We start from the raw sequence: 21346 nt of genomic DNA on the forward strand, positions 1-21346 counted from the left end.
GTTTTAAAGTGGGACATTGATATAATGAGATTATGGACTTATTCTACTGTCTGTGCGTTTACTTGGACCCCTGCACTCTGTAGAACTCCATCTGATGCCGGCGAAGCGTTGACACTCAGCTATTTGACTCTTGAACTTATAATACTTTTTCTCTGGATAAGAAGTAGGGAACAGATAAGAAATATACTTCTTTTGATGTTTAAACTTTGATTTGAATGACAGAAATAGAAATAGTGTCAATGTCAGGGTTACTGCGACTGAAAGGAACCTGCTATGGGCCATATTGGGTCTTGCCCATGGGTTTTTCTTCACCAGAACATAACCCTAATTATTGTTATTAGATCATAACTCCTCTCAGTAATTAATACATTACGTTAGTTAACAGTTATACCTTAACAGATAGAACCTCTTCTAGAAAACTCCAATTTTAAAAGGTGTTAGATTTTGATATTACATATTTAGACACCATCTAGAGTGCCTGTTTTAATTAGTAAAAGAGAACTTTACTGCATGTCCGTTTTGCTTCTATAGGTCATGAATAGGGAAGTCAAAGTTAACGAGATAATAACACAAATTTGTTTTAATGCCACTAATTTCTTTAACGCGTTAACGTGCGATTTTTAGGTTGTAGCGGGATCAGCTGAAGATGCTGGTATCAGATGAAATTGGAAAAACCTAAAGAATCCACTGGTACCAACCATGTCATACGAGAAGGAGGATAAATAACGCCCCAAAGTTACGCTAAATTTTGGCGGGGAAAAATTGGCATGTCCATTTTCAAAGGGGTCCCTTGACCTCTGACCTCCAGATATGTGAATGTAAATGGGTTCTATGGGTACCCACGAGTCTCCCCTTTACAGACATGCCCACTTTATGATAATCACATGCAGTTTGGGGCAAGTCATAGTCAAGTCAGCACACTGACAGCTGTTGTTGGGCTGCAGTTTGCCGTGTTATGATTTGATGTTGATGTCGTTAATTGATTTCAAGCAATAAATATATAAGTATATTTGCATAAAGCCGCATATTATCCCACTCCTATGTTGATAAGAGTATTAAATACTTGACAAATCTCCCTTTGAGGTACATTTTGAACAGATAAAAAATGCGATTAATCACGATTAACTATGGACAATCATGCGATTAATCGCTATTAACTATTTGAATGGATTGACAGCCCTCATCATGAAATGTCTAGTTTTCATCTGAAGTCTCTAGAAGGCTGAAAAAAATCCGTCCCCTAAAACTGGCCATGAAACGCTCCCAGAGATTTGACAGTGTGTTTCTACAAACAGGTCTGATTTAGTTCGGAAAAAAAAAACTGATTTTAAAAAAGCAGAAATTCCCTCGACGCAGTCCCCTCAGGTCCAGAAAAGGGAAAAAATATGAAGGCAATATGTCGGTCTCTGTGTGCTTTCGCTCCTCCATCTGTCTTTCCGGAGATACTCACAAACAGCCGCGTCCTGTCTCTGAGCTCCTCGTCGCCTTTATAGATGACCAACAAACAGGGCTCAGAGAGGCCCGGCCTCACCCCACATGCATACATGCTGACATACACACCCAAAACAAAGGACACAAGCGCTTCTGTTGTGCTTTTCAAACACGCACGCACACACAATACACACAATGACACTTTCTCCCAATAAATACAAAAAGTCTGAAAGAAATAAAAAGAAGTGTCTCTCTCTCACACACACACACACACGCACACACGCTGTCTCTGATGGGTAGACAAACAAAGGGAGGCTTATCAGGCTGCAAGGAGAACATTAATCTGCTTCTATTGTGAGGGAGGATCAACCCAGCGGGCAATGAGTGTGTGTCTCTACGAGTGTGTGTGTGTGTGTGTGGGTGGGTGCGAGTGTGTCTAATCTGTCACTGAGGATCACCACAAGAGGCTGAGAATGTATTGCTGCCGCTGATGATGGCTGATGATGGCTGGAAGCGAGGGAAGGAAGATGTTGGGAGAGGAAGAGGAGAATTAGGAAGAGGAGGGAGGACGAGAGAGAGTGGAGAGGTGGAGAAGAGGAAGGAGGAAAGAGAGGAAGGAGGAGACTATGAAATAGAAGGAAAAAGGGTGGAGAGGAAGTTGACGAAGTAGTGCAGGAATAAAAGGAAAGGTGTGATGAATGGAGGAAGGGGAAGATGAGAGAAGAGGACGGGCGAGAAGGGAGGATTAAGAGTGGGAAAACTAAAATGAAATCCAAAATCGAAGGAGGCTAAATAACGCTCCAAAGTTCGGCTAAATTTTGGTGAGGAAAAACTGGCGTGGCCATTTTCAAAGGGGTCCCTTGACCTCTGACCTCCAGATATGTGAATGAAAATGGGTTCTATGGGTACCCACGAGTCTCCCCTTTAAAACAGAATCACAATCAAAGATGTAGAACTACTCTCTGCCACTTTCCACCACATACAGGGGACCTTATTTGTAGAATATGTACCATTACGTTGCAACCTAATGAGGGAGTTCAGGTAGGTGGGTGACCACTCTATAGGCACGTGTTAACGACTTGAACTTATTTACACTATGCGATTTTGGGCTGTCTCAAAAAAAGGTGAGAGATACATGGTGAATTCCTTGTCAGAAAACCACGAGTGTCTGTGGTGTAGAGACCGCACTGATTCTGTGTGTGTTTATCTTGCAGTTGCCAGCATCACCATCCAGCCCAGAAGTACACGCTGTGCCCAAAGCTTTTCTCTCTTTTATGGTGAAATCTTTGCTTGTCAATCAAAACGCTGGACCAAAACATTGTACTGTAAAACTCATCCAAAAGCGACCAAAGACAGCCTGCAGCAAAATTCTGAGAGTGTCAGAAATTTAACCACAATATGACGGTTCTGACAACTCATGTTTACCGACCAACAACCCACAACATTAAAGGATGCACAACACACTGAAGGCTACTGCTGAAATATAGATTCACCTCAAACTCTGACATTGCATCTTTTCTATTTCCATCTACGAGCGTACCATCTGCCCTCAGTGTGCGTCTTACCCTCGCCATAAGCTCATCCCATCGTGTGTTGAAAGCGTCCAGTTTTTGCTGTATTAGTTCATCCAGAACGCCTCCGTCCATCAGCGTCTGGGCCAGCTCCCGGATCTGGTTCCTGTTGTCCTCCGGGTGCCGCAGAAGAGCCTCTAGACTCTGTAAACACAGAAAAACACAAAGATCAATCACACTTGACCACTTTGAAATTTCTGCTGTTAAAAAATGACAGCATTAAAAGGTATAATACGTAACTTTTCCGCATTAAAATGTCTAAAAAATGACTACACCTATTTGATATATATTGTTGAGTTGTGTACTTAAATTATCCCAAATGATTCCAACAATTTTCAAACCTGAGAAACCCTTTAATTTTATGTTATCAGAGGAACAAGCTGAGCAAACGTTAGCAGCAACTCGGCTCGCAGCCCCTCCACAACGTCCTGTTTACGCCAAACAGCGTCAGAAAAACACAGATTTTTAATGTGAAACTGCTTTATTCAGTGTTTTTAATTAAAGTTGAATTAAATGAGTTAATCACCAAATCACCAGGTACGTTTGTTTTTGGAGATGAGAACTCAAAAACCTCATGGACGATGAACACTGAAGGAATCCCAACCGGAAGAAGCTGACTGCAATGACGTTAATGGAGGTGAAGAACACAAATTCCCATGATCCATGATCCCACGCTACTTCACAATGTCACCAAACTTACAAAATGATCAGGGCTGTCAATCGATTAAAATATTTAATCGCGATAAATCGCATGATTGTCCATAGTTAATCGCAATTTAATCACATTTTGTATCCGTTCAAAATGTACCTTAAAGGGAGATTTGTCAAGTATTTAATACTTCTTATCAACATGGGAGTGGGCAAATATGCTGCTTAATACAAATATATGTATATATTTATTATTGTAAATAAATTAACAACACAAATCAATGACAGATATTGATCCAGAAACCCTCACAGGTACTGCATTTAGCAGAAAACAATATGTTCAAATCATAACATGGCAAACTGCAGCCCAACAACAGCTGTCTCGTCCTCGTCAAAATTTAGCGCAAGTTTGGAGCGTTATTTAGTCTCCTTCATGACAAGCTAGTATGACATGGTTGGTACCGATGGATTCATCAGGTTTTCTAGTTTCATATGATACCAGTATCTTCACTCTAGCTTTAAAACTGAGTCCGCTACAACCTCTGAACGATGGGGTTCTGTCAGATTTTTAAAATGTTAATTAAAAATCGCAAGTTGCGTTAATGCGTTAAAGAAATTAGTAGCGTTAAAACGAATATGTGTTAACGCGTTATTATCAAGTTAACTTTGACAGTCCTAAAAATCCCATTTTGTGCATTTAAAGGGATAGTTCAGGCGTTTGGAAGTGGGGTTGTATGACGTACTTATCCATACTAGGTGTATTATTTACGGTAGATGACGGTTGGCGTGCCCCAGCATTGAGAAACAGACTGGAGTACCGACACCGGTGCAAAGCAACTTAGTGCTGTGGATGGCGACGAAAGAAAAACGTATTTTAGCCACCTAAAAGAAAGGCTCACGTGCAAAAGTTGATATCTGTTTAAGTGTACGATATATTTAGAATATTTTATGACGGTGAATTGAACTGAAAGTGAAACGTATCTTTACTGTTTTTGTCATCTGAGCCTGCTGGCTATGGAGAGAGCATAGATAAAGTTCACTTTCAGTTCCCGGTCGGAAAGGAGAAGGAAAGGGCCGTCTGATGATAAGATAAATCAGTAAAAATATTCTAAATATAACGTACACTCAAACAGATATTGATTTTTTTAGGGGGGAGTTTCTTTTAAGTGTCTAAAATACGTTTTTCTGCCGTCCCCGTCCACAGCACTGTGCTGCTTTGCTCCGGTGTCAGTGCTCCTGTCTGTTTCTTGTCATCTACTGTCAGTAATATAGCTGCTATGGATAAATTATGCAGGATAAGAGCGTTGGGTGATGATATATAGAGGCTGAAAGAGGTCAATTACCCTTGTTCATCTGACCTTGGCACTTAACAGCTTTTCACATCTTCTGAAATCCCTAAAAAGGTCTCTTTGGCTGACTCAGTTTTGCATAGTAAAATACAGCTGAGTGGGCAATTATTTGCATTTTTGCTGTTCTGTACGAACTTAAATGAAATAATGCATCCTGGTCTCGGGGCTCTGAGCTTTTTTGCATTGTTTAATCTCACCAAATCCCTGGGTGTAACATCTAAGGCAATCTGCAAAAGCACAGTTTAAGCAAATTAACCAGTTAGGGTTAACACATAAGCCTTTCACTTTGTTTCCTCAGGAAGCTCCAACGTCTCGAAAGCAAGATTCAATCGAAATTCCATTGGATTATATGTTTTTGTACTAGTTTTTTCTGTGCATCTGAATCTATATTTACTTCCTGCAAATGTCACCTCTTCCAGAAGTACCTCACATAAGGTGACCAGGTGTTCCACTTCACGAGGGACTGCACAGCATTTTTATCCCTTGTCGCAAGTCCAACATACTGAGACGATGTCCCACATTTTCATTGGCTCTAGTTATCAAAAGTCCACTACAGTCTACCGCTGCAGGACAGGCGCTTTGATCAAATCTGGCTGTTATCCAATTGGCTGTGAAGAAAACAGGGAAGGCTGTCATCACGGTGTTTGCTGTTAATCAAACTGAGCACACGTGGGTCAAGTGCAGGTTAACAGGTCACCATCTTTGCTACGCTACGCCCAACGGGGGAAAATTGCGAGTCACCCGCAAAGTAGCAAGCTGTGCAGATTTAGGCGGTAAACTACCACAAAGAAAATCAAGCTACAACAAAGACTGAGAAACTACTTAGAAGCGGGTGGGTGAAGGTGGAAGGCCAAATTTGCCAAGCGACACAGTTCATGTGAGTCTCACAAGAAACGTGCAGCTCAAAAAGAGACGTGCCGATCTATGGATGCATTCGAGCAAAGCATAGAGATGTTACAAGATAAGGGGCGGAATAGAAATGTTTATTATTTAAAGGTCCCATATTATAAAAAAGTGAGATTTTCATGTTTTTTAATTATAAAGCTTAAACTTAAGTCCTATATAAATACTGTGAAAGTATCGAAACGCTCAATCCACAGGGAAATACACACAGCCCGTATTCAGAAACTCTGCATTTGAAACAAGCTGTCAGGATTTTTGCCCATTTGTGATGTCACAAATATACAATATTTAGACCCTTTACGCAGTTTTAAACATAAACATTCTAAATGTGTCCCAGTTTATTTTCTGTTGCAGTGTATGTGAATGTCATCAGCTGACAGGAAGTACACATGGACCCAAGCTGTTGCCTAGCAACGCAATCCTGTTGCAATTCCGTCGAAATGCACTAAAACGGAGCGTTTCAGACAAAGTGTAAATGCAGGCATATGCAGACCGACAGTATGAGGAAAATAAATAGTTTTTTGAACATTACAGCATGTTAACATGTTCTCGTAGAAACACAAAATACAAGTGTGAACCTGAAAATGAGCATAATATTACCTTTAAGTTGGACATAACATCAAAATTGTAGACTACCTCTCAGCCTTGGTAACGTGTCCCACATTGTCCCACACAAATGTTGGGATCTGGTCACCTTAACCTCACATCACATCTTTCCTCTTAATGATATCTCTCCCCCACTGACTCCTCGGTCCTTTTCTTCCTCCTTAAAGTGTAACTTCACCTCCAGGTCTGAGCCTAAATCCATCCACTGCATGATCTTAAAAAAATGCTAAAAAAGTGCGCAAGGTGCTGAGAGATAGAACCACGCCCACTTCCGTATGACAAAGTACTCTTTATGGTCAACTTTAGGCAGCTGAGAACTGCTCAGGTTCTTCCCGAACTCCTCGTGGCCTTTCAGATTGGGAAACAATGTGTTGCCTCAAACTGGTCAGCCTCCTTCAAATGCTGTTTTTTCAATCCAGCTGGGCATACTTGCACCAACCACGACTATTTCAAGCTGTGCTGGCACGGTTCAAGTGTTTTTCCACAACACAGCAGGTTCCGGTGAAAGCTGTCGATGATGTGTTAGAGGTACGCTGGTCGCAGACCACAGTGAGAGCCGGCTGCCTGCAGCTCTTCGGCTAAACGCTCATTGTGGCTGTTTCTGTTCATGCCTCCCTGCAGGACTTCAAACTGGTCTGCTGACCATCAAATATGTCCTCATCTTATAAAATAAACTAGGGCTGGGCGACATGGAGAAATAATCAGTCAAAATAATTTGATTTTTCTTTTTTTTTTTAAATCATGCAAACCCTAGCTTCAGTGTTGGCGTTTAGGTATTCAAAAAAGAAATTTTCACTGCGGTCAAAAACCTGTTAACTCTCCTGCTTGCGGATGGTGCATCTCTACATACAAGGAGATCACCAATCAGCACCAGCCGAGAGGAAAATGTCCCAGATTGGCTACGGTCGGCCCTGCTACCGAAGCACAGCAGAGCTGTGAGCGCAGCAGGAGCACCCTTACCTACAGCTTCATAGAAGGGAAAAAAAACACAACCTGCCCTCCTCTCCACCTCATTTTCCCTCGTCCCCTTTAAGCCACGTTCACACTACACCACTCTCAAAGTGGTCAGATCTCAGCACTGTTCACACTACACAGCCTGCTGTCTTGTAATCGGGGAGTCTGTAAGTCATCGTGGTTTTCACACTACATGACTGACCGGAGATAGGAGGTCACACTATTAAGATCTTTCACCGGGAGGAATCCCCGCTGAGTGTCTGAAGCTCGTCTTATTGCATATACTGTATACGTTGTGTTCACTACTCACATCCTGCGCCTCCTGCAGCTCCTCGGCGCCTCCCTGGAGGTTGTCCGTCTCGTCCAGCTTCTGCTCCAGCTGATCCAGGAAGGCGTTCTCCTGCTCGAGGTAGGAGAGCAACTCACACCAACACGCCCACACCTCCTGCAAAAGCACACACACATATACACACACACACAAAATCATCAGGAGGCACAGAGGCAGCAGAGATTGAAAGGATTAGTGAATGGATTCATATAAAAACAGATGACTATTTTGACATTGTGTGAGGGAAGAAAGACGGTCGGACAGCGGCGGAAAAAGAGAAATAGTGAGAGCGAGAGAGAGTACTTCAACCGTAAAGTTGAATTACCAAGAATACCAAGACGCAGAGTTAATTATGTCTCAAGAAAACGAGGCACAAAGGAGAGTGGGAGGACGGAGAGGGGACTCACATCGAGGGAGGACAGAGAGAGAAGACAAGGACAGGTGGCGGCAACTGCCAACTTTCTCCCGGTGTTGTTTTACATTCACTTTTTCAGTGGCGGTGCAGGCCGTCACATCAACATCTGCTCAACATCAACATGTTTGATGAGTTTGTCTCTCCACCTGCAAATTAGCACCAGTTGCTTCTGTCTGGCTCAAGTGATTAAATTTGCTTCCTAGATTTGAAATGAAGCTAAATTCAGACATATGTTGAGCGGAAAAAGCGGATTTCACACAAACAATTGGTGGTGCATCTAGTTTATAGCATCAAGTGGACAGGCAGTTTTAACAGCAGCTTTTCAAGATGCTAAAAGCTACAGAGAGACACCCATCTGTACTAAGAAAAGCAAAGGACTCCTTGATGAAATACACAGTTCTAGGTTATATAGGCTTCTTCTGCATACATTCATTGGTCAATAAACATTACAGAGAGTGTGTCTGGAGTTCCTACAGGAGCACACACAGAGCTCTCCATATCTATTAGAGATTGAAACGGCCATTAAAATGCAATTCACCATACTGCATGATTGATGTTGAAACGTTGTACTAGAACAAACATATGATCCCTTGTTTCTTTATGTCATATTTAAGTATTTTTTAATGGGGGGCCACTAAACGTATTAAATCCATACTGTTTGCCTTCTGAACATGGATTGGGTGGATTATGAGACAATGGGACCCTGGGCACAGACATGCAAAAGGACCCACCATCTCTCCGACATAGACGCAAGACACACAGACTTTAGAGTTGTTTAGCCTCTTTTATTGTTGTTTTGTGTCTCTTTGTAGTCGTTACGCATCTATCTGTGGTTTTGTGTCTCTTTGTAATGGTTTTGGTCTTCTTGTAGTTATTTTTTGTCTGTGGATATTTGGCCATTTTTTGTGGTTGTTTTGCATCTCTGTGTTTTTTTTGCGTCTCTTTGTGGTTGTTTTGTGTCTCTTTGTGGTTGTTTTGTGTCTCTTTGCGGTTGTTTTGCATCTCTTGGTGGTTGTTTTGCATCTCTTGGTGGTTGTTTTGTGCCTCTTGGTGGTTGTTTTGCATCTCTTGGTGGTTGTTTTGCATCTCTTGGTGGTTGTTTTGTGTCTCTTGGTGGTTGTTTTGCATCTCTTGGTGGTTGTTTTGTGTCTATTGGTGGTTGTTTTGTTTCTCTTGGTGGTTGTTTTGCATCTCTTGGTGGTTGTTTTGCATCTCTTGGTGGTTGTTTTGCATCTCTTGGTGGTTGTTTTGTGCCTCTTGGTGGTTGTTTTGCATCTCTTGGTGGTTGTTTTGCATCTCTTGGTGGTTGTTTTGCATCTCTTGGTGGTTGTTTTGCATCTCTTGGTGGTTGTTTTGTGCCTCTTGGTGGTGGTTTTGCATCTCTTGGTGGTTGTTTTGCATCTCTTGGTGGTTGTTTTGTGTCTCTTGGTGGTTGTTTTGCATCTCTTGGTGGTTGTTTTGTGTCTCTTTGTGGTTGTTTTGTGCCTCTTGGTGGTTGTTTTGCATCTCTTGGTGGTTGTTTTGTGTCTCTTGGTGGTTGTTTTGCATCTCTTGGTGGTTGTTTTGTGTCTCTTGGTGGTTGTTTTACCCCTTTTCATAGTATAGTTCCAGCGAGCAGAAACTCTGACAGCTGACAGCGTATGTGTGTGACTACGGCAGGCACAAAGCCACCAGCAGTGCTACAGCTGCTAACGTAACACAAACACGTTTTGTCAGACACTTGCTAAAGTTACGCCGGGCAGACACACAGCTGACAACCTGCTAAACTAAACTCTCCCGAACGGGTGAACAGGGGTCTCAATTGTCTGATGTGCTCATACACTGCAGCTGGTATGAGACCATGAAACGCACTAATCTTGCCGGTTAACGGGTAATAATTGGTTAACGAGGGTCGGTTATCGGTTAAAAACCTTTTTCAAAATTAGCATCCCTGGATGGTAACCAAGCGTCAGAGAATAGTCGGTAGTCCGTTGTACTCAGACTATCCCCTGGAAGGCGTAACACATGAATTTCCTGTGTTTCGGCACCACCTCGACATGAAAGAATGCGTCCTTAAAGTCGATGGTGGTGAACCAGTCTCCCGGCTGAACCAGTTCCAGTATCTGTTTGATGGTCTGCATACGGAATGTCTTGCGGGCAATACATCGGCTTCGGCCGCGAAGATCCAAAATGGGTCTGAAATCTCTGCTTTTCTTATTGGCCGGCTTCGTTTATGCAAAATTCAGTGGGCAAATGCGTGCTCGTGATTGGAGGACAGCATCAACTAGAGATTCCAGTGGAGGGCGGAGCCTGTGTGAGTTAAAACTTTATTTATTGTTCTAATCTCCTGACAAACACTGCCACTAGATTTAACGCTAATTGAGCTTCAGCAAGATGTCACAAACATCTGGAACACTGTAGCCGTCCTCAGGATTCCTGATCTGCATCAGAGATGTCAGGACATTTATTATCTTGAACAAAACTCCAAACTCTTTTTTAAAAACTTTACTAATAATAATAAACATTAAAAAACAATATTAAAGCCTCTCTCCTCTCAGCCTCGCCAGTTATCCGTGTCTGAGATTTCTGCCTCCGAACCACAGAACACACTGTCCACACTTTTCATGGGGGATATTTTCTACTGGAGAATGTATCCCCAACAGTGCCCATCACTTTTTATCACCTCCAGTCTGAACGTTAAACATTAAAACTCGGCTAACCTCGCTTCGCCTAAGCTCATCTATAATATACTGTGTGTACACTCACAGCAGCAGCATGCCCTGCAGAGCTGGCACTAATGTATATGAGCACCACGCACGGCCTTGACACAACATGGAAGGGTGTTTTTCCCTCCGGCACACATGCACCCTCCTCCTTTTCCCCCCTCTTAAAAGTTTCAAGTGCATTTTACCTAAGCATGCCGAGGTTATCCAATTAACACTTCCGTATAATCACAGAGACGGCAGATGGAGTTCGTACCTCCAGAGTTTTACATTTCCCATCCAGCCGGCTGCACAGGCGCTGGTAGTTGGCCGTCAACACGTCCAATTCGGACCGCAGGGCGTCATGGGCCGTGGGCGGAGCCTTGGCGATGAAACTGTTGACGCTGTCAGTCAGGAGTTTGACCTTTAGCTCCTTGGAGTGGACCTCTTCCTGGGCCCTCTGATGGAGAGACAGAGGAAATGGAAACAGTTGAGACACTTTTGGACCTCTGGTTGAGTTGATTTAGTTTGTGTGCATAACAAGCTTCATTATGTCAATAAAACTCCCAAAAGTCATCAAGACAGTGAAAGAAAAGAGAAGAGAGGAAGACAGAAAGAAAGAGAGAGAGAGAGAGGGCTTAATGGATGGAGGGATGAATGCACAAAACAAATGAATCAATGTATCTTCACAGTGTTGACAAAGCCACAGAGTGTAAAGAGACAGAGAGAGACGGAGTGAACAAGTAAGCCAGCGAATCAATGAATGGAGGAGTGCAGCTAATACTTTCCCAAACGAGGGAGGGCGGGAGCAGGAGACGGGGGAGGTGGGGGATTAAGAGAATAAGCGATTGAACGGAGTGGAGTTTCCTTTAAGCTCGGAGCAGAAAGCAGAGGAGAGGAAGAGGAGGTGAAAGGAGGGAGGAGGAGGAGGAGGAGGGAGATTAGCAAGAGCAAGCAGAGTGAAATCAATTTTTAATTTTCAACTTGACTCTCAAGTAAACTTTTTTCAGGAGGAGGGGTGAATGGAAGGGGACTGCCAGAGCTTCTGGGTGGAACACAAATACATTTACATCACAAATACATTACATTAAAGTTATGAAAGCTAAAAAAAAACACAGTACAGCGGTGAATAGGAGATGCAATTTGATAGAAAATTGAGGAAGAGGAGAGGGGGTTTTGAAAGAGAGACACAAAGCTGCGAGCGAGTGTACGGGAAGAAGATAAAGAGAGGGCAAGAAAGAAAGAAAGAGAGCTGCTTTTTAACTTCAACAATGGAAAGCGAGGCAGGCAGACGGCGGCGTTATCGACCCGGAATTAACCAGGATCAGAAGAGAGTGACGGAGAAAAGCAGCTGCGTAAAATCGGTCTGATCTGGAATATAGAGGAGATCATGATGTCAACCAAATCCAAACGGGGTTCCACATAACTCTACATATTTAGAACTACAATGAAGATACACAAGCAGTTTAAATGTGGCTGTGAATGATCTCAGAGAAAAAAGTCTAAATTACCATTTTTGTTCATTTGTAAAGCTGCAGGAAAAATTACACATGTGCCTAGGAAAATGGACAAATCTTTAGTGACTCTATATTGTTATTAGTGCTAATAAAAAGTGATGATAACACGTTAAGGCAAATTAGTTTTAACGCCACTAATTTCTTTAACGCATTAACGCAATTGATATTTCGGAGGTTGTGGTGGGATATTATAGTTGTGTATAGCATATTTGTCCACTCCCATGTTGATAAGAGTATTAAATACTTGACAAATCTCCCTTTAAGGGACATTTTGAACAGATAAAAAAATTTGTGATTAATTTGTGATTAAACATTTTAATCAATTGACAGCCCTAATTATTAAAGAACAGTTAAAGGTTGAAAAAATATGGTTTCACTTTTTATAGACACAATTACAGCAGAAAAAAGTGTAAGAAATATGAAGAACTGTATCGCAATACAGTCTATGTACATGTAAAGTGATTTTACCTCAACTTATTTTTCTGCCTTTTTCATTGAAAATCGTAAATCAGTGCAAATATGAATAATTCACAGTTCTAAAAAATGTATTTAAAAAACAATGTGATGGTTTACAGCAGGGTTGGATATTAGCACCAGCCACCAGCCAAATGCTGGTAAAATATGCAAGTGGCTACTAGATTTGCATCACTCACCAGCCCAAAAAAACCCAATGGTAATGTATTGAGTGGCTGGTAGATTTTGGGTTCCACCAGCCACAGTTGCAGGTGGACAAAAAAGTGAATTTCCAACACTTCAGATAATAAATGAGATACCGTGTGAAAGCACTTCCAACTGGTTTTCTCAGCTTGAGAACTGCTGTCACCTTCATGAGCCATGGCACAAGTAGAAGTTGTGATTTTTATGTTCTATATCTCAAGTATATTGCAAAGAAAGGATGAAATAACATTTCAATATCAAAGCAAATATGCGGTTTATGCACACACCTTGAGCTCCTCCACGGCCTTGCGTAGCTCTTCAGGTGTCTTGTACGTGAAGTCTCTCTCCAGGTAGTCCTCCTCGGCCTGGTTGATCCACTCCTGCATCTCCTGCATCTCCTTCCTCAGAGCCATGGTCTTATCAAGGCCGCCTTTCAGAGCCGACTTCTTAGCATAGGCCTAGACGGAGGAGAGGAAACCACACTCCATCGTTATACAGACACATGAGAGCAGGAAAACGTCGCCCCCCCTCTCTGGATGCAGTTACACACCTGTTTGCACACGTTCTCCCACTGGCCGTTGAGCTCGTCCAGTTCTTTCTGGATGTGGATGGCCATCGGTGGCTCGGCCTCTTTCTTTAGGTACAGACCCACTTCGTTGATGCCGTTGACGCTGGGTTGGATGGTGTGGATGTCGTTCACCAGAGCCTGGCCAATCAGAACGCATGACGGAGGTTACACAGTGGACCATTTTTGGTCTTAATGAGATATCGATGGTTCTATTTCTTTACAAGTAGTCGTGAAAAAGGTGTTCGTCTGCTCATTTTCAATTTCTTCTCAATTTCCTGGAGGGATATTTTATAGACTCCTGGATATTTTATGAACTTTCAGGGTTATTTTATGAATTCTCTGGGGCATTTTTATAACATTTTTACTTGAATCTACTCTTCTACTATTCTCTTGAGGATTGAGAACTGCTGTATTGATAATGTTTTTTAGAAAAAAAAGTAAGTTATTAGTTGGTAAGAAGCAATAAGTTTCATATCCATGAACTAGTATGCTACTATTGATGGAGTTCTCTCCTTACTGAACAAAAACGTGTACTTATTTAACTATCCAACTATATTTTAGAATAAGAATAACACAAATAACTGTACTTATTATCTTTATCAACTTTTAAAGGCAACCAGAATCTACATCAGTCAACAGAGTTAAAATTCTAGTCACTTTCATTGGTACATCGTTTCTTATTCCGACTGCACACTGACAGTCTTTACTAATACGCCTGTAGTGTCAAAGCCAGACACAATCCTCCTGCTGGGGACTGAGGGAACATTTTGCTCACTGGCATCTTTGGTAAACTGTTTTCATTATAAAAAAAGGAACATTTCAAACACTTCTGTATTACACTGTATGAACACTTTACCAAAAAGGCAACAGGTCACTCACAATAGATTATAAAACTGAAAAGCATCTGTAATGCTATGAAATGGAAAATAAAAAATAGAGGAGTTATGCTCCGGGTTGTTTTTTTCCTCGTCCCGGTGATCAGCACATCTGGGTGATGCCGTCGAATGTGCATGTTTGATGTGTTAACGTTCCCTCACCGTGCACTGCTCTAACTGTTTCTCCAGAGCTTCAGAGTCTCCCAGTGCCGGCCATTCCTCGTTCAGGAACACATCCACGTCTGCCATCCACTTCTTTAAAGTCTTTACGTCATTCTGGTGGAAGAGACAAGAATGGAAATCAAGATATGTCCACTAGCAGATCAAGTCCTGTATTATTTGATTATTAAACTTAACTCTCAAGCAACATATAGTGATCAGTCTCACCTCAAACTGCAGCAGTTTGGCCATGAGCTCCTGGATTCTCTGGGCGTTGTCCGTCAGCGTGGTGCCGAGTCGTCTCCAACGCGCCATGACGGCGTCCATCTCTATGCGATACCTACAGAAAATTACAGAAGCTTATCGGCTTGTGGCGTGGTGTAGTGTTTAGTGTTTTACTGCAGCGTTTCTTTGGCCAAACTAATGCCGTTTTCATACCCAATAATAAGAAATCACTAAGCTGACCATAACCCTGAGCCCATAGCAAATGCAGATACATAATAAGATATTTTTTTGTTGTTGTTTACTAGAATAGTGCCAAAATAGATTTTGCGTTATTGTGGTTAAATAAATGTAATATAATATTTGTTAGATTGCTGCTAGACCGCCCTGTTAATACATGTGCAAGCCTCCCTTTGAGTGTGGCAAGCGGGAGAGCATTACCACAGTGAAAATGTTGATTTTGAAAGGCTAAATGCCAACAAATATGGATTGGAGCAGAATATTTCGTGAGTTAAAAAATGTTGTGAATTTTAAATCTATCTTTTTTCAATACATTTTGACTTTTGGACTTAATTCTACAAATGGTGTGATACTCATAATATCAGTGTAGCCACATCTTTATCTGCAACTGTGCAGAAATACCGCGCTCAAACAGAATGTGGCTACTACTAAGTAGCAAAAACATATATTTTTACGTAGCACTCTCGTAACTCGAGATGAACTATGTAGCACTTTCCACCAAAATTAGCGCGCATATGCAGGTTTTTATAAACACAGGAAAACCCACTAAAATAGGTGATAGACTCCTTTCCCTTTGCCAGTAGTGTATGCCTTTTTGTTTATTTTTCTGGTGTGTCACGTTCAAAGTCACTTACTTTTGGCTGATGTCTGGTGGAGCTTTCTGGAAGACCTGCTCCACAGCTGAGGTCAGGTAGTCCACCTCGCCCTGGTGTTCAGTCAGAGCCACCTGGAGGGCCTGGAGGGGGGGAAAGAGAGACATTGTGAGAATAAGGCACAGGCAAAGTGTATCACGAAGTTTAATGTATTGATTCGTGTACATAGATGGTCAGCACAAAATCAATTCATATGTAATCCACGTAATTATGAACTGGGAAGTATAAAGAGCGGCGAGCACCCTTTAAAGTGTAGCATGTTAACCACATTCACCCGGCTGCATATTGAGGAGCCCAGCGCTCCACAAATCAATCCTCACGCCGGCATTTTCTTGACACATTTATCAATAAGTAGAAACGCAGCATTAAAACACACATCCACATATGATTTATCGGGTAACCATCCATCACATGTGTTCGTGTTTTTCATGTAAATGCCATGCTTTGGGCAAAAAAAGTCCTTTTAACAGCTTCTGTTACAACACACAGTATCGAGCCGGGGTGCAACGGGAGAGTGAGGGATGACGGGCATGAGAGGTTATGAGGCTGCCACTGTTAACGTTTTGTAATGAAAGCCTTTTCACACTATTTGATTTTGCTCACCCTGCTGTGCAGGATGAATTACAAGTGGAGAGGTGGGGGATTTCCTGGTGAACTTTAGGTGGGTTGCGGTGGAAGATTTTGGGGAAGAAAGCCTCCATTCACACCATGGTGGCTCAGAGGCTTAGTCTAGCTTAGTTCAAGCACAGCCCCTGGACAGGACATCCGTAGGCAGTAGAGACTATTTTTGTTCAAAGTTTTGGCCTTTTCTTTCCTTTCCTCCTCTCTCTCAATGATTTGTATCCATCACATGGACAAGCCTCTTTCTTCAACTGACATCCAACTTTAAAGATGAGTCAGCTCCATTATCAGGAGATCCAACAGAAAAGGTCAAGAGGTGATACATCACAATGAAAGATAGCATAATAATCCCGCTGTCTCTCTTTGAACCCACGGTCCCCTGTTGATGGACAGCCTTCCTCCTATAGACGGGTTTTCTGTGCAACATGCCGTGCAGAAAGCACAAAATTCAAGTCAACTGCATCAACCGCAGAAAAGATGGATTGAAAATATATATAAACAGCGCTAGCAAAGCAGCGGGTGGTCATGGCTCATGCTCCACAGATCGATAAGAATGAACTGTGAGTGAGAACGGGTTGAACAACGGGTTGTGAGCTGTTTGGAGGTATTTCACACTTGTTATGTGGTGCTTAGTTCTACGGCCACTTTCAATATCTGCAAAGCCAATGTTTCGAGGGGTGGCAGTAGCACTGCAACACAACTTAATGAAAGCACCTACAGAAGCATCATGCCGATCTCATCAAGAGGTCTTTGTCAGTTTTTTGACCGCGGTGAAAATATTGTTTTGAAATGCTAAACGCCAACAATTTTGTTTTCATTAGATATAAACAAGTGAATTTCAGAAATTATTACATCTATCTTTTTTCAATATATTCTAATAATTTTGACTTTTCAACGCTCTGGAATTATATATATATACACAATACTTACCGACATTTCCCAAAATGTTGATTAAATATGTATCTGACAAATTGAAATAACAGCTGTAGCCTTTTTACTCATTTTTCACAAGCTTCTTGGTAAAAATACTAACTATTTATAGTCTATAAAGTAAAATTATGAACCTGATATAAATGAAAATTGAACTGGGAGAATGTGAGTTGTTGTTTTGAGGACCTTCTGTGCTTTACATATAGCTATAGAGTGAATATCTTTGGGTTTGAGACAGTTGGGACTGTTGTTAAGATGAAACAAAGCATCTGAAGATGCCATCTTGGGCTTTGAGAAGTTAATTGCAGTCCTCAATCAGTTATCTATGCAGTCCACCCCTACTCGCTTCTCACTACATCACTAGTGCAAAATCACAAATCAATCATAAGATGTAATAACACCTAAATTACAGGTGCTGATTGAATGCTGCAATCAGGTCTTTAATAACTTCTACCAGAAACTGTGGATGATATTAATAATCATCCGTCGCCTACTTCAACCAATCAGGGCTGTTTTTTAATATCGGCTGGATTTCAGGATTTAAACCTGACAGCAGCGCTCATTATTTTAATGAACAAAGTAACTAGAGTGAGAAGTGATACTGTCACCTGGGTAAAGGAAACGTTTCCGACCACATATTCGTGTACGCGCGCACGCGCTGAAGTCTGTCTGAGTGACGAGAGGGGAAAGAGTTGTGCTGGAAATTAATGACGGCTTATCAGTATGCAGAATGAATTCCTAATTATTATCTACAATCAACTTTAATTAATCTCAGGCTACAAGGCCTGATCTCCTTGCTATGCTACAAGACCATTATCAGGTTTAAAGAGGGAGCGAACACACACACACACACGCACATACACTTTCCTCTATGGTGTGACCTTGACTTAAGTTAAAGATAGAAATCAACACTTCTAAAACAACAACAAAGTAATAAAAAAAGAACAAAAGACCTTGTATTCTTTTGACTGGAAATACGGATTAACATTGACACAATGAAAAATGTGTATGTGTGTGTATGTACTCCGTGTGTGTGTGTGTGTGTATCTGTAGGTAGATATTGTGATAAACAGAGACACTGATTTGCTCCACTGGGATTTTGCTCAACCGCCTCTCATAATTGCAGAGTTGTAGACAAACACACACCAACAGCGACCAGCTCTGGCCTGCTCCCTGCATGTTGAGCAGATGAAGGAGTCTGGCTTCAAAAAAATCAGAGATTCTCACTGAAATGGAAATTCTTTCCGCTTGTGATAGGTTTTGTGAAGGTAGAGTTTAGCTCGCTGTTAGAGCTGCTTGCTTTAACAGGATACAGGACAGCAAACAACTGCATGGTGTGGATGTAAGAGGCCATAGTGACGGCTTTACAGCCTGATAAAAGAGGATTTTATCAGCATCTTGGTTCTTTAATTAGATGTATTCACTCTTAAAACAGAGTTTGAGGACAGAACATAATTTAGAGAGTAACTAAACTGTAAACGAATGGGATCAGACAATACAGGTGAATAGGGTAAAAATCTACACCCGATTCGACCGTAATGAGGTCATTAAATAGGCGTTATCAGTCACTATAAGCACCATAGATGTGGGTCAGTAGGGGTCTACTACACCTACTAAATTGTGAAAGTGAAACTTAAAAGCAACACGTTGTATCATGTTGTAAAACTGAATGAAACGTCATGTTTTGAACTCAAACTGAAAGGTTTCTTTATGTTTAGGCAACAAAACTACTACTTCTTTATGTTTAGGCAACAAAACTACAACTTATTTATGTTTAGGCGACAAAACTACAACTTCTTTAGGTTTAGGCAAAAAAAAACACTTGGTTAAGTTTAGGGAAAACATCTTGTTTCACACTGTCTATGCTACAGCACCTGACTTCTGCATCTGCTCCTGTCATAATTACTACGGTCACTAGAGGTCGCTGTCATGTTCTTTTATACCTTCTTTTGGTGATCTACCATGTGAATAGATGATTTAACTTACTAGTAGGCGTAGTAGGCCCCTATTGACCCACATCTATTGGGCTTATAGCGACTGCTAACGCCAATTTAATAGCCTGACAACAGTCTAATCAGCTGAAATAATAGATACTACCATTAAACCTTCCCAGTTGATTACTTACATTAAGACAATTCTTTTTTTGTATTACAAGTTTTATAAAATTTGATGTTTAAATATGCAAATGAGGCATTTTCTTATTCATTTTCATAAATTTCCAAAACAGAAATCTGAACATTGGATAAAGCCAGGTTCAAAATTCTTGTTTCATTTTGTTGACAAATTAGAGTCAAAGTTTTTTACAGAGGGAAGTTTCGATATCTCTTTTTATCACTCAGTTTTTGCCATGTTTTTCAGAATAAAATATTCTATAAATCCGGCTATGAATGATATATGAACAAACCCCTCAGCAGAAACCTTCAGAATATAGATAGGAATGAAACTGGAAGGTTAGGTGGATGTAAATGCTAAAGAAGGGAAGGTTTCTGGCTCAGAGTATGAGAGAAAACTCATTTTGAGAAAATGGCCTTTAAGCTATGGATTGTAAAATTCCATACATTTTGCAAGAAACTACTGATGAATAGGGTAATGATCTTTAACTAATAGATATCACCAGTTGAGCTGATTCAAGACAATTATTTTGTTAAATTTTCTGAAATGCTATGTTTAAATATGCAAATGAGGCATTATCTAATGCTAACTTATCATGAATTAAGGAGAACTCTACAGACACAAATAGACAAAGTAGTGAAATAAATACCTAAATATGAATGTTGGATGTTTTCTTTTCACTAGTCTGAAAGAAGACATGTTATGGAAGCAAAACAGCCCAAAATCTCAAGACCAGTGCATGAAAAAAATATGTGTTTGCCTTGAGGAGAAAAAGGAACCACTGAAGTTACACTGGAATGCCATTTTAAAATAAAAACACAAGAAAATCAAAAAATGTGCACGGCAGAATGACTATGTTGATGCTTCACAAACACCTCAAGGAAGCCCCTAAGCTTGTGGCTACCCAGACTGAGCTTTCATCAAAATAAGCAAAATAAGATCCGGCAAGAAGACCACAAGTCCATGCAGAGAAAAGAACAGATTCAACAACACTGCCACTCCCTACGTGGATGGAGTATCTGAGATAGTGTCTTCAAGTGAGTATGTGTTGTGTGTGGTTGGGGCAAGTATGCATGTATGTGTTAACCCCCTGAGACCCGTGGGTACAGATATCATATGAAACTAGACCTAAGGAATCCATTGGTGTCAACCATGTCATACCAGCTTGTTGCCAAGGAGGCTAAATAACGCTCCAAAGTTAATACTACTGATTCATGACTAGAACACCCCTAAAATAGACAATTGTTGTGGGTCTCAGAGGGTTAATTTTGCTCTCAAAGTGCACCAGATTGATGCATTTAACTTTAAAATGTATCCTAAAAAATGTAGGCTCCTGTATTTTTTTATTTCACATAATATATTGCAGAAAAAAAAATATTGCATGTCAGTTTTTTACAATGTCGTGCAACTGTAGTTTACAAAGATTCGTGGCAGGCAGTAATTCACTTTGTGTTGTGTTCAAACCCCCTACCGCTAGACAGCAGTGTTGTAATCCAACATAACAGCAAACTTAGATGAAAACGGCCTCTTCTTTTTAAAAGGACACTCCGACTATCTGAATGATTTGCTCTACAAGGATTTTATGTTTACAACAGTGATTTGGGGAAGTCCCGGTGTATCAGTTGCACGCAATTTACTCAGTATAGGTTGTGGGTATGAATCAGAGTCTTGGTTAATGGGGCATGTCATCTGTTTTCTGTCTCTCCTTTATCCTCTGCCTGCTACCTCAAAGAGCATCCTTTAAAAGAATGCTGCTTTGGCAGTTTGGCATCGCCAGAGGCCATATAACTTTACTGCTTGTAGTAAAAACTGATTACAGTGTTATATAGCCCCACAACATTATAGAGCCAGCACCATTTTGGCATTTTATGGGAATTTGTATATAGATCTGAGCAGCAGTGTTGTC

General features: G+C 41.1%; 1 protein-coding gene across 8 annotated transcripts in view; it reads right to left on the reverse strand.

Moving 5' to 3' along the window:
• Positions 1–21346, reverse strand: part of dmd (dystrophin) — a 309740-nt gene that overhangs the window by 99559 nt on the left and 188835 nt on the right. For all 8 annotated transcript variants that reach the window (XM_037762036.1, XM_037762033.1, XM_037762039.1 and 5 more), the window contains exons 26-33: positions 15760–15860; positions 14891–15002; positions 14666–14779; positions 13611–13766; positions 13348–13518; positions 11164–11346; positions 7773–7907; positions 2997–3146 (exon numbers count right to left, since the gene is read on the reverse strand). In XM_037762036.1, coding sequence (XP_037617964.1) covers positions 2997–3146; positions 7773–7907; positions 11164–11346; positions 13348–13518; positions 13611–13766; positions 14666–14779; positions 14891–15002; positions 15760–15860 — 1122 coding nt within the window. The remainder of the gene's footprint in view (positions 1–2996; positions 3147–7772; positions 7908–11163; positions 11347–13347; positions 13519–13610; positions 13767–14665; positions 14780–14890; positions 15003–15759; positions 15861–21346) is intronic.

The sequence above is a fragment of the Sebastes umbrosus genome, chromosome 24 (assembly GCF_015220745.1).
Source record: "Sebastes umbrosus isolate fSebUmb1 chromosome 24, fSebUmb1.pri, whole genome shotgun sequence".
Taxonomy (NCBI): Eukaryota; Metazoa; Chordata; class Actinopteri; order Perciformes; family Sebastidae; genus Sebastes; species Sebastes umbrosus.